The 15,028-nt window shown below is 35.0% G+C and overlaps 1 protein-coding gene across 2 annotated transcripts in view; it reads right to left on the reverse strand.

Annotated features, from left to right (window-relative positions):
• Positions 1-15,028, reverse strand: part of ERCC6L2 (ERCC excision repair 6 like 2) — a 162,506-nt gene that overhangs the window by 140,442 nt on the left and 7,036 nt on the right. The window contains exon 3 of one of the 2 annotated variants that reach the window (XM_069575743.1): positions 3,502-3,621. In XM_069575743.1, coding sequence (XP_069431844.1) covers positions 3,502-3,621 — 120 coding nt within the window. Of the gene's footprint in view, positions 1-3,455; positions 3,622-15,028 lie in introns of both variants that reach the window. The other variant, XM_069575744.1, reaches the window with a different exon arrangement.

Genomic DNA, 15,028 nt, shown 5'->3' on the forward strand with positions numbered 1-15,028 from the left:
AACACACATACATAACTCAAACTCATCACTCCTTAACTGATAGCATTTAAATTCATTAAAAGGATATTTTTTAAGTGGTTCTAACATTAATTTTTCAGGATTCCACTGCAATTTTGGCATGAGCATAATAAATACAGCTATTTCATAGACTATGTTTTAAAAATGCACGAAGTTTTAAATCACTCAAAACAAATTTATCTTTCATAAATTTCATCACAAAAAATTGTAATTTTTGTTCACATAGGCTTCTGAGGGATATTGTAGGATATCACTGGTAATCTCATCAAAACCTTCTTTATAGAATTCCAGTTCTAATTACCAACTAAATTCATTTATTGATGCCATTAAAACAAAAGAATGTAAAAATATATATCTAATAGTGGTAAAATGCTTAGAAGGGCACTACCAAATACCCTTCATAACATTTTTGAAGACATATTTGAGGACCTGAGGAATTCATCTTTTACCTATGTAAGAAAAAACTCCTCCCTACCCCCCAAAAAATCCCACAAAGTGAATTTTCCTAGAAGAAACCTAAATACAACAACAACCAACAAGATAAAACAATAATATAAGCTCAACAAAGAACAGGCAGTTGGAAGGACTGGGTCATGGAAAGTAATGGCATGTTAAATGTAAATAGATTAAATCATCCAACTAAAAGACAGTGCAGTCGATTAGATTTTAAAAAAAAAAGGACCCAAATATATACTACCTACAAGAGATTCACTTCAGCTTTAAAAACACATGTAGACTGCAGATGAGTGAATGGAAAATGATATTCCATGCAAATGGAAACCAAAAAACAGCAAGCATAGCTCTTTTATGTCATACAAAATGGGCTTTAACCCAAGCACTGTAAGAAGAGTGCTTGAATTGACAAAGAGTCAATTTAAGAGGATGTAATAACTATATTTATATACTTAATATCAGAATATCTAAATATAGAAAGCAAATTATTAACAGACCTGAAGAGAAAAAAAGTCGGCAATAAGAGACTTCAACACTTCACCTTCAACTATGGGGATCACTCAGAGAGGAAATCAGTAAAGAAACACTGACACATACAAGATGCATCTAACAATACCAGAATACATATTCTCAAGCACATATGGAACATTCTCCAGGGTAGACAAAATGTTAAAACACAAGACAAATCTTAATAAACTTAAGAGGACTAAAATCATATCAACCATCTTATCTGACCTCAACGGTATAAAAACAATCAAAGGGGAAAACTAAAATATTCACAAATAAGTGGAGATTGAATAAAATACTCCTCAACAACCAGTGGGTTGAAGAAGAAATAAAAAATGAATTTAGAAAGACCTAAGACAAATGAACACTGAAATAGAACATATCAAAACGTATGGGACACAGCCAAAGGAGTTATGAGAGGAAGTATACAGTGATAAGCGCCTACATTAAAAAAAAAAAAGATATCATATAAACAACTAAAATTTACACTTCAAGAATTTATAAAAAGAACAAATCAAGCTCAAAGTTAGTAAAGGGGAAGAAATAACAAAAAATCAGAAAGTATAAATGAAATAGAGAGTAGACAATAGAAAAGATGAATAGAAAAACTAAAGGCTGTTTTTTTTAAGACACACAAAACTGATACCTTTACCTAGACTAAGAAAAAGAGAGAAGAGTCAAATAAATATAATTAGAATGAAGGATACATTACAAATAATAACCCAGAAATAGAAAGAATAATAAAAATTACTGTACATAATTATATACCAACAAATCAAATAAGCCAGAAGAAATGGTAGGTAGAAATAAATTCTTATAAACATACAAACTACCAAGACTGAATCATGAAGAAATAGAAAATCTGAACAGAAGAATTACTAGCATGAAGATTCAATCAGTAACCAATACCTCCAAACAAACAAAAATCTAGGACCAAACACCTTCACTGGTAAATTCTACCAAATAAAACCAGTTCTTTGCAAATTCTTCCAACAACAAAAAGGAGACGATGCTTCCAAATTCATTCACAAAGCCAGCATTATCCTGATATCAAAACCAGATAAGGATACCACAAGAAAGGAAAACAGGCTAATATGTCCAACGAACATCCTCAATGAAATATTAGCAAGCTAAATTCAACAATACATTAAAAGGATCATATACCATCAAGTGAGATTTATTCCAGGGATACAAGGATGGTTCAACATACTCAAATCAATCTGAAAACAAAGTGAAAAACAGTACTTGAACTCTTGAAAACTTAAAACACATTAAGAATTATAATGTTTCATTAGGGTCAAATTAAATTTGACACTAAGAATGTGTTTATGCTACTGAAAATAATAGGAAATTTAAAGTAACAATAATTATTACTAATAATACCTTAGGCCAACGTTTCTCAAAAGTTTACACTGAAATGCCCCGAATTATAGACAGGAGTAAACTTGACCTTCTCAGAAATTCTATGTATGAGAATTATATAAAAGATACAGTTTTAAAACTTGTAGAAAGTAGTTTATTACCATAATATGATAAGGATTTCATAAAGTCACTTCAACTTTATTTTTATCCAGTTTCCTGGATGCTGAGGACAAAAGTCAGACACATACCTCCGTGTCTGTGTGTGTGTGTGCGTGTGCGAGCACGCACGCTCGCAAACTCAGTTGCACAGTCATGTTCAACTCTTTGCGACTCTGTGGACTATAGCCCATTGAGCTCCTCTGTCCATAGAATTTTCCAGGCAAGAATACTGGAGCAGGTTGCCATTTCCTACTGCAGGGGATCTTCCTGACCCAAGGATTGAACCCACATCTCCCCCGTCTCCTGCATTGGCAGGTGGATTCTTTACCACTGAGCCACCCAGGAAGCTGCCCACATACCTACAATACACCTTTTCTTGTGGATTTCATTTTTTTTTAAAGAAATCTCTTATTTTTTTATAAGAATTATGTATAAGACATTCATAAATGTATGTTTACAAAGGAGAAAGCTTAAGAAGGGTTATGAGTAGCATTAGCAGTCACATGGTCACAGAAGGACAAGCCTAGATCTGAGCTTTTCTGACTCTAGCTTCAGTGGTCCTTGTTCAGGGAAGATTTGTTTCATATTTTCAGCAGGCGGCTATTTTGCTAAGAAACTTCATCAGGACATACCTTTGTAAGAAGTATCTACAACTGTTTTTCATTCTCAAATAAATAAAAACCAATACAATGGACTTCAATCAACTTTACATACACATTCATGGAAATTTAACAAATTAATCAAATTAACTGAAAATCTTGACAAGAAAAAGATTCAAAGCCTCCCCAAATTTCAAACAAATTATATCTTACTATTTTCAGAGTAAATTAAATCTAATTTAAGGATGAAACTGGTACTCCTTCAGTAATTAGGTTTATAAAACAAACATTTAGTGTCTATAAATTCTTGTTTTAAATTTATACTATAATGCGTTATGTTTCAAAGTTTCCACACACCTTTGCAATACCAGCTTCATGAAGTTTATATTTCTAGATATTGTACCTTTTTTGCTGTAGAAGGGGGATCCTTTTTCATATTTCTCAGTAAAAATTCTGGCATGTTATTTTCAATATCTTCACGAGTTCCCTTTTTACCCAAAACTGCAGCTAAAAATGAAATAACCTAGGGAGGAAAAAAATCCAACAGTTTTAATCACTGTGTATTGTGATGGACAAAATTTTACAACTCACATGAATAGCTACTCAATTAGTGAGAATATGAGTGTGTACAAACAGATTTGCTAGGAAGAAAAACAATATGAACCACTAGTATAGGTTTTCTTTATTTGCATTAATAAACAAGTAATAATGTAAAAGTTACTACTGAATGCAGTAAAACGAAAATCCTCACATCGCCATCTCTCCCTTGATAATTTTTTAAATAGATATATTTTATTGAAGTATAGTTGACTTGCAATGTCGGGCACTCTACAAATTCTTTCTCAGTCTCATTAGCTGAGATATTATTTTCTTATGTATTTATATTCATAGAATCTTTCTCTTCATTATTGGCTATTACAATAAACTATGTACATTCCTTTTTCCTTGTAGAAAATAAACTCCTTAAGGGAATAATATTTGGTTAATAAGTTTGTCTATTTTTCTGTATCCAATAAATATAGGTAACTCAAGGATGCATATTATAATATCTAAGGTAATCACTAGAGAAAAATACAACAGTGTGTAACTACTAATCTACTATGGGAAGAATAATAAAATAATATGAACAATTTATATGAAAAGAAGACAAAAATGAATAGATGACATGCAATAAATAAAAAGCATATAGTAAGTAAAACAGTAGGTTTAAATCTAAATATATTTAGATGGATATATGTATATGTATAATTGAACCACTTTTCTGTACACCTGAAACTAACACGTCGTAAATCAACTATACTCCAATATCAAATAAAAATTTTAAAATAAATAAATCTAAATATATTAGAAAGTGGAAGTAGACTAAATAGTTTAATTAAAAGACAAAAGATTTTCAGAAACATAAAACATGTGTGCTTTACACACAGAAAACCTAAGACATAGAGAAAATTCTAAGTGAAAAAATGAAAAAAGACAGACCATGCAAACAAAACCAAAGAAAGTTAATATAGTTATATTAATATCAGATAAGACTGAGGCAAAAAGCATTACTAAATTACAAAGGGACATGATATTGATAAAAATTATTTCATTTGCAAGTTATAAGAGGTGTAAATTATTAAAGAAAAAATCTACTGAAACAAAATAAGTAGACAAATTCATAAGCACAGTGGTGTATTTTGAAATAACTTAATAAGAGAAAATAATCAGTAAAGATATAGACTGTATTAGTAAAATGATAAACAAACTTGACCTAATATACATCTGACAGACGATGGTAAACTACAACCAAACGTACTTTATTCTTAAAGTACACATAAAATATTTACCAAAATTGACATAGAAAGTCATAGAACAAATCTTAATCCATCCAATAGACAAGAATCATACAGAATATGTTTTTTGGTCACAGCATAAGAAATTAAAAAATATAAACAGAAAATCCCCAAATATTTGGAAAGTAGGGAATGTATTTTAAACTAGAATTCACAACGGAGATCATAAAATATTTAAGATGAATAACTGTGTAATAATCACATATTCAGCTTATGAAATACACTTAAATCCATGCCTTATGGACTTAAATGCATATAGACACACATTAGGACATAAGAGGAGCTGTTAATAAAATACCTAACCATAGATCTGAAAAATTTATAAAAAAATTTAAGAAAAGTTAAATACACAAAAATAGAATTATAAAACATGAAAAAGCATAAAATAAAAAGGATTAACAAAGCCAAATGATCATACTATGAAAACATTTTTTAAAGTGATAACTCCCTAGAAAATTGATAAAAGGAAAAAGAGAAACTAAGAAAACAGGCAAACACACAAAAAAATATGTATAGTACACAATAAACAATGTTATGCTAATACCTGTGCAATTTTAGGTGAAATGGAAAACCAGAACTTAGCAACAATGAAACAAGAAACACATAGAAACAAGTTCTCTATACTCAACTAACCATTAAAGAAATCTAAATACATAATTACAAACCTTCCACAAAGAAAACTAAGGATCAAATAACCAGGGATAAAGTCTACCAATGCTTCAGAGAGATATAATGCCAATCTTAAACAAACTCATCCATATTTTAGAGAAAGGGAAAAATATTCTCAACTCATTTTTTGAGTACAACATAATCTTGATTAGAAATTCTAGCAAAAATACTGTTTCATAAATTTACAGGCCAATTTCTCACACTCACATAGGAGCAAAACTCTTAAATATTAGTAATGGAACACAGAAATGTAAAAAATAAGTATATACCAAAACCATCTTGGGTTGATTCTGAATATGTAATCCTGGTTTAACCTTCAAAATAGTATTAAGCAGTATCTTAGATATTACACTTAGCTTTCCTCTTAAGTCCATAAAATAAAAATAAATAAAAATAGGACAACTTATTTCATTACAAGATACTTACATTTTACATGAAGTGATACATTATTAGCTTTAAGCACATTATGAAACATCAGGACTGTATATCTTTATTATTAGCGCAAACATCAAAATATGATGCAAAGAAGTACAGTTAACAATCAATAGAAGAATTAAAACGGAATTTTTAAAAATACCCTGTCAACCCAAAATAAGGCAGGAAAGGAGAACAATTAAAAGAGAAAGCAGTCTGTTCAAACAGAAAACTAATAACAAAACAATATGCCAAATCGAAACATAACAGAAATTATACCAAATGTAAATGAACTAAACGGTCCAATTAAATATCAGAGATTGCCAGAATAGATAAAAGATTTATCTGTGAGACATATTTTAAATATAAAGACACAGATAGCTTGAAATAAAGGTTTAGGAAAAGACAAGCCATTCAAATATTAAGCATAAGGATACTGAAGTAGTTATCAAAATATCAGATAAAGTATTCAAAAAGTATTACCAGAAACATAAAAACATTTAATAATGATAAGCAGGTCAGGAAGACAAAGTGATCATAAAGATTATGACCTAATAACAGAGCTTCAAAATACATAAAGACAAAATTGACAGAATTAAATGGGGAAAGAGACAAACCCACAATCACAGCAGGAGATTTTTAACTTCCCACCCTCACCCATTAGGTGGTAAAGAATCCATCTGCAATGCAGGAGCCACAGGAAACATGGATTCAGGTTTCATCCCTGGGCTGGGAAGATCTCCTGGAGGAGGGCATGGCAACCCACTCCAGTATTTTTGCCTGAATAATCCCATGGACAGAGGAGCCTGGCAGGCTACAGTACATAGATTCATGAAGAGTCAGATACAACTGAAATGACTGAGCATACATGCATTCACCTATTAATATTAAAAACATAGAAAATCTGAACATTATCACTTATCTTGATCTGCTAATTGGTATTTATATGCAATAGTACATCCAACTGCAGAAATGACTGCAAAATAATTCAGAAATCAATGAAGTACCAAACAACAGAGAAAATTTACAAAGTTAAAAGTTGACTCTGAAAAGATCAACAAAATCAACATGCCTCAAGTTATGCTAAGTAAGAATAAAATAGAATATAAAAGGTCCACATTAAGATGCAGAGAGGTATCACTTACATCCCACAAATACTAAAAGAATAAAAAAGGAATATGGAGAAGTATTTTATGCCAATCAGTTTGATGACATAGATAAAATGGATAAATTCTTTGAAAAATACAATTTACCAAAACTGACACAGCAAGAAACAGAAAATCTGAATGGTCACATATCTATTAAAGTAACTGAACTCAGGGCTTTCCTGGTGGTTCAGTGGTTAAGAACCCATCTTGCAATGCGGGGGATGTTGGTTCGATCCCTAGTCTGGGAAGATCCCACATGCTATGGGGCAACTAACTCTGTGCATCACAACTACTTAGCCTGTGATCCACCACTCCTGAGCCCACCTGCTGCAAATCCTGAAGCCTATACACCCTAGAGCCTGTCCTCAACAACAAGAGAAGCCACTGCAATGAGAAGGCCATGAACTGAAACTAGAAAATAGCCCCCACTCTCTGCAACTAGGGAAAGCCTGGGAAAGCAATGAAGACTGAGAGCAGACATAAATAAATAAATAAAATGTTTTAAAGTAATTGAATTCAGTGTCAAAAAAAAAATCTTAAAGAAAACTCCAGGTCTAAGATTTCACTAGTAAATTTCATAAAATATTTAAGTATAAAATAACTTAAATACACAATGGTTTTAGAAGAGAGGAAACACTTCCTACTTTATCTTGAATCTTACGCAACCCAGATACCAAAATCAGACAAACACACCGCAAGAAAAGGAAATTATAGTTCAATATCCATAATGAACATAAAAGCAAAAATTATTCAAATATAAAGGAACTAAATCCAGCAATATAAAAAAAAATCTCATGATCAAACTGGGTTTATCACAGGAATAGGAAATCGGTTTAACATTTAAAAACCAACTAACATAAATCATATTAGTCCATATAATAATTTATTAACTTAATAAATGGGGAAAAATATGGTTATCTCATACCAAAAAAATTTGATAATATTCACTATACATTGTTATTAAAAATCTCAGAAAATAAGGACTAGAAGGAAACATCCTAAATCTGATAAAAGATACTAAGAAAATCCTACAGCTAATATACTTACTGTTAAAATATTAAATGCTTCCTCCCTAAAAGTAGGAATGAGATAAAGATGTTACTCCCACTGTGTTGTGTGGTGTGTGTCTGTAGGTGTGCGCATGCTCAGTCACTTCAGTTGGGTCACACTCCTTGCAACCCTATGGACTGTAACCCGCCAGGGTCCTCTGTCCATGAGATTCTTCAGGTAAGAATACTGGAGTGTGTTGCCATGCCCTCCTCCAGGAGATCTTCCTGACCCAGGGGCTGAACCCATCTCTCCAGCATCTCCTGCACTGCAGGCAGATTCTTTACCACTGAGCCATCCCAGAAGCTCCGTCACTCCCACCACTGCTGTCCAAACTGTACTGAGATCATACTTAGATAGCGAAATAAGGCAAAAGAGAAAGGAAGAAAAGGCATAAAAGGAGAAGAACTGAAACTCTATTTGTGGAGGGCATAATTGTTTACACAGAAAATCCTAAAACACCTACAAGGTAACTACTAGAAATAATAAGTGAAGAATTTAGCAACATACAGAACATACAAAAACAAATTTGATTTTATATCAGTTCAGTTCAGTCGCTCAGTCGTGTCCAACTCTTTGCGACCCCATGAACCACAGCACGCCAGGACTCCCTGTGCATCACCAACTCCCGGAGTTCACTCAGACTCATGTCCATCGAGTCCGTAATACCATCCAGCCATCTTATCCTCTGTTGTCCCCTTCTCCTCCTGCCCCCAATCCCTCCCAGCATCAGAGTCTTTTCCAATGAGTCAACTCTTCGCATGAGGTGGCCAAAGTATTGGAGTTTCAGCTTAAGCATCAGTCCTTCCAATGAACACCCAGAAATGATCTCCTTTAGGATGGACTGGTTGGATCTCCTTGCAGTCCAAGGGACTCTCAAGAGTCTTCTTCAACATCACAGCTCAAAAGCATCAATTCTTTGGCGCTCAGCTTTCTTCACAATCCCAATTCTCACATCCATCCATGACTGCTGGAAAAACCATAGCCTTGACTAGATGAACCTTTGTTGGCAAAGTAATATCTCTGCTTTTCAATATACTATCTAGGTTGGTCATAACTTTCCTTCTAAGAAGTAAGCGTCTTTTAATTTCATGGCTGCAATCACCATCTGCAGTGATTTTGGAGCCCGAAAAAATGAAGTCTGACACTGTTTCCACTATTTCCCATTCTATTTCCCATGAAGTTATGGGACCAGATGCCATGATCTTCGTTTTCTGAATGTTGAGCTTTAAGACAACTTTTTCACTCTCCTCTTTCAATTTCATCAAGAAGCTTTTTAGTTCTTCACTTTCTACCATAAGGGTGGTGTCATCTGCATATATGAGGTTATTGATATTTCTCCTGGAAATCTTGATTCCAGCTTGTGCTTCTTCCAGCCCAGCGCTTCTCATGATGTACTCTGCATAGAAGTTAAATAAGCAGGGTGACAATATACAGTCTTGATGTATTCCTTTTCCTATTTGGAACCAGTCTGTTGTTCCATGTCCAGTTCTAACTGTTGCTTCCTGACCTGCATACAGGTTTCTCTAGAGGCAGGTCAGGTGGTCTGTTATTCCCATCTCTTGAAGAGTTTTCCACAGTGTACTGTGATCCACATAGTCAAAGGCTTTGGCATAGTCAATAAGGCAGAAATAGATGTTTTTCTGGAACCTCTTGCTTTTTCCATGATCCAAGGATGTTGGCAACTTGATCTTTGGTTCCTTTGCCTTTTCTAAAACCAGCTTGAACATCTGGAAGTTCACGGTTCACGTACTGCTGAAGCCTGGCTTGGAGAATTTTGATCATTTCTTTACAAGTATGTGAGAGGAGTGCAATTGTATGGTAGTTTGAGCATTCTTTGGCATTGCCTTTCTTTGGGATTGGAATGAAAACTGACCTTTTCCAGTCCTGTGGCCACTGTTGAGTTTTCCAAATTTGCTAGCATAATGAGTGCAGCACTTTCACAGCATCATCTTTGAGGATTTGAAACAGTTCCACTGGAATTCCATCAACTCCACTAGCTTTGTTCACAGTGACGCTTTCTAATGCCCACTTGACTTCACATTCCAGGATGTCTGGCTCTAGGTGAATGATCACACCATCGTGATTATCTGGGTCGTGAAGCTCTTTTTTGTACAGTTCTTCCGTGTATTCTTGCCACCTCTTCTTAATATCTTCTGCTTCTGTTAGGTCCATACCATTTCTCTCCTTTATTGAGCCCATCTTTGCATGAAAAGTTCCCTTGGTATCTCTAATTTTCTTGAAGAGATCTCTAGTCTTTCCCATTCTGTTGTTTTCCTCTATTTCTTTGAGTTCATCACTGAGGAAGGCTTTCTTATCTCTCCTTGCTCTTCTTTGGAACTCTGCATTCAGACACTTATATCTTTCCTTTTCCCTTTGCTTTTTGCTTCTCTTCTTTTCACAGCTATTTGTAAGGCCTCTTCAGACAGCCATTTTGGTTTTTTGCATTTCTTTTCCATCGGGATGGTCTTGATCCCTGTCTCCTGTACAATGTCATGAACCTCCGTTCATAGTTCATCAGGCACTCTGTCTATCAGATCTAGTCTCTTAAATCTATTTATCACTTCCTCTGTATAATCGTAAGGGATTTGATTTAGGTCATACTTGAATGGTCTAGCGGTTTTCCCCACTTTCTTCAATTTAAGTCTGAATTTAGCAAAAGGAGTTCATGATCTGAGCCACAGTCAGCTCCCGGTCTTGTTTTTGCTGACTGTATAGAGCTTCTCCATCTTTGGCTGCAAAGAATACAATCAATCTGATTTTGCTGTTGACCATCTGGTGATGTCCATGTGTACAGTCTTCTCTTGTGTTGTTGGAAGAGGGTGTTTGCTATGACCAGTGCGTTCTCTTGGCAAAACTCTATTAGCCTTTGTCCTGCTTCATTCTGTACTCCAAGGCCAAATTTGCCTGTTACTCCAGCTGTTTCTTGACTTCCTACTTTTGCATTCCAGTTCCCTTTAATAAAAAGGACATCTTTTTTGGGTGTTCGTTCTTAAAGGTCTTGTAGGTCTTCATAGAACCATTCAACTTCAGCTTCTTCAGCGTTACTGGTTGGGGCATAAGTTTGGATTACCATGATATTGAATGGTTTGCCCTGGAAATGAACAGAGATCATTCTGTCATTTTTAGGACTGCATCCAAGTACTGCATTTCGGACTCTTTTGTTAACCATGATGGCTACTCCATTTCTTCTAATGGATTCCTGCCCGCAGTAGTAGATATAACGGTCATCTGAGTTCAATTCACCCATTCCAGTCCATTTTAGTTTGCTGATTCCTAGAATGTCGACGTTTACTCTTGCCATCTCGTTTGACCACTTCCAATTTGCCTTGATTCATGGACCTGACATTCCAGGTTCCTATGCAATATTGCTCTTTACAGCATTGGACCTTGCTTCTATCACCAGTCACATCCACAGCTGGGTATTGTTTTTGCTTTGGCTCCATCCCTTCATTCTTTCTGGAGTTATTTCTCCACTCTTCTCTAGTAGCATATTGGGCACCTACTGACCTGGGGAGTTCCTCTTTCAGTATCCTATCATTTTGCCTTTTCATATTGTTCATGGGGTTCTCAAGGCAAGCTCTAATTTTGGATTAGCTTAATTCACTAAATACATTAGTGATTTTAAAGAAAAATCTCTACATCCCTTTAATTTATTTATTGGCCATGCCACACTACTTATGGGATCTTAGTTCCCTGAGCAGAGATTGAACCCAAGCCCTTGGCAGGGAAAGCATGGATATCTAACCACAGGGAATTCCCATACTGAATTCACTAAATACATTAAAAATTTTAAAGAAAAATCTCTGCATCCCTTTTAAATAATCCACACTCCTTCCTAACAGATTAGTTACCTATCCCCAAAAAGTGACTTGAAATGAAAATAAATTTGAATTTATTTGAGAATACACACTAACAAGAGGAGTTAACGTAAAATCACTGACAAACTTTTTACCTCATTATTTTAAGGTAATGTAATAGTAGTGTATCAACATCCAAAAAGCAGACAGACATAGGGAGAATGGAAAGAACAGCACAGGTGGAGTTTATGTACCAGGAGTGTTCAGTTCAGTTCAGTCGCTCAGTCGTGTCCGACTCTTTGCAACCCCATGAATCACAGCACGCCAGGGCTCCCTGTCCATCACCAGCTCCTGGAGTTCACCCAAACTCATGTGCATCAAGTCGGTGATGACATCCAGCCATCTCATCCTCGGTCCCTTCTCCTCCTGCCCCCAATCCCTTTCAGCATCAGAGTCTTTCTCAATGAGTCAACTCTTCGCATGAGGTGGCCAAAGTACTGGAGTTTCAGCCTTAGCATCATTCCTTCCAAAGAACACCCAAGACTGATCTCCTTTAGAACGGACTGGCTGGATCTCCTTGCAGTCCAAGGGACTCTCAAGAGTCTTCTCCAACACCACAGTTCAAAAGCATCAATTCTTCAGCACTCAGCTTTCTTCACACTCCACCTCTCACATCCATACATGACTACTGGAAAAACCATAGCCTTGACTAGACGGACCTTTGTTGGCCAAGTAATGTCTCTGCTTTTGAATATGCTATCTAGGTTGGTCTGTAAACAGCACTAATTACTTCGACCGTCATCTTTGTTGACAAGTGCAAGAGAAGAAAGGGGAACTGGGAAACCAGTCATTTGGGACTGAGAATAGGAAACTGGGAAACTTTGTCATTTGGTCACAACTCCAAGAGGGCAAAGGTAACACATCATTTTGTGTAGATGTAGCACTTTCACTTTTCACTTTCATGCACTGGAGAAGGAAATGGCAACCCACAGCAGTGTTCTTGCCTGGAGAATCCCAGGGATGGGGGAGCCTGGTGGGCTGCCATCTATGGGGTTGCAAAGTCGGACACGACTGAAGCGACTTAGCAACAGCAGCAGCAGCAGCCCTCTCTATCACTCATACTAGCACAGAAGAGGTCTATCAAAACCTTAATTCACAGAAGGCGAACAACATATTTACAATGCCAATTTACAAAACTAATCTGAAAAAAAAGACCATCTGCTTTAATGTGGAATACAGTAGTTCTAAAGTTATGGTTAAGGATGAAAAGAACAAAAAACTATTTAATCAGCCACCTACAGAATAGAAAAAGGGGAAAAACTGCATTTCAGAAATGATGCATCACTCTGGAAAAGCTTTGTTTTTACAGACATTCCTCTGAAACTCTGTCAGGCAAACGTTTTTATAGTCTATTTTTTCTCACACACACTCATGATATACAGCATAAATCAGACATGGGGCAATAAGGCAACAAACATTCTCTCAGACCAACAGAAAGCATAGCAAAAATTATCTATTTCTTATATAATTTTTTAAAACCTACATTCCTTATTTTTCATCTTCCTGGGAGATAAAAAGGTAAGAGAGTATTTTGGAATCATACTTCACAAAGTACGATAATTTTTGCTTGGTTTAAACAACAACAGAAACAACTGTGTGTTATTTTGAAAGGGAACCTAGCCCATTTAGCCTTACGAAGTTCTATTCCTAAAATCTAGACTATTAATACATGCCAAAATGAGAAAAGCAATTTACCTTCAAAATGCTAGGACATTTTTGTTTCTGCTTTAAAAGCTTTGTGGCTCTGGAGGTTAATTAACCTTTCACATTGGGTACTATGGCATTTTCTCCATGAATGAAAATAAAGAAAATATGATTATTTTCTTCATTACTATGTTCTTGAGGGAACAACATGACTTATGATCTAAAGAAGTTTTAAATTGTTGTATAGCTTTTGAATCAACTAAAGATCATATTATGCAAAAAAATGGTATTGATAATAACCAAAGAAAGCTGTAATTATCAGCAATCCCACCATTTGTCTCAGGGTTGAGGTTTCCTATACCTATATTTTGAAAATGTATAGTAATGACATTTTTTATAATATCAATGAATATAAAATCAAAGATTCAAAGACAATTTTTACAGTTTGAAAAATGTTCTTTCCTCTGCTGCTCAAAGGCATAATACCATCTTCACATAGCAGATGTAGCACCTCATGTTTCTGATATTGAAGATGACCAGGCATTGACTAGTCAAAATCATGTTGGAAAGAACATTCTAGCATGGGAAAAACAGTAAAAGTATATGTAAAGACAGTCACAGAGGAATTATTATTTATTTTCCTCTAGTAGTCATCGGCATATCAGTCACAGCTGGTAGTTTCCCAAAGGCTCTTTTCTTTTTTTCTTTGAACCTATTCTCCTGAGAAAGTAAATTCATTTATTCCACAAGCAATTACTTAACACCTTCAATGTGCAAGTCTCAAACTATGTGCATTGCCTGAGATTAAAAGAAAATAGAGTATGGCTAAAAGTAATACACCATGATTACTGAGGGACTTAATTTTACCCTAACTTTTTACACCAGAACTTTAAACATAGCCATTATTTGGTATTCTCAACTGTTAATTTGAAAGTAAAAGTTAATTTAATTTTTCACTTACCTCTGAACTCCACTAACAATGGAACTGTCATGAAGAAAAAATAGCTTAAATTCAGTTGTAAAGAAGGAAACACAAAAAGACTTAATCACACACTAGACAAACACTCCTGAAAATTCAGAGTGACTGTTTAGTATAAAGTCTAGATTCAGAACTCTAATCCTTCTGAATTACTAACCTTTGTGGTATACAGCTTCTGACAAGGCTCCCCAAAATTCCCACCTCTTGGTATCCATGACTATATTTCATGCCCACTATGGCCCAGTTGGCAAGCAACCAAGAGAGGGCTTTGCTAATAGCTCATGCAGAAACAGTGGCCTCAGTCTAACAACACACAAGGAACTGAGCCCTGCAA

This window comes from Ovis canadensis, chromosome 2, assembly GCF_042477335.2.
Source record: "Ovis canadensis isolate MfBH-ARS-UI-01 breed Bighorn chromosome 2, ARS-UI_OviCan_v2, whole genome shotgun sequence".
In the NCBI taxonomy this organism is placed as follows: Eukaryota; Metazoa; Chordata; class Mammalia; order Artiodactyla; family Bovidae; genus Ovis; species Ovis canadensis.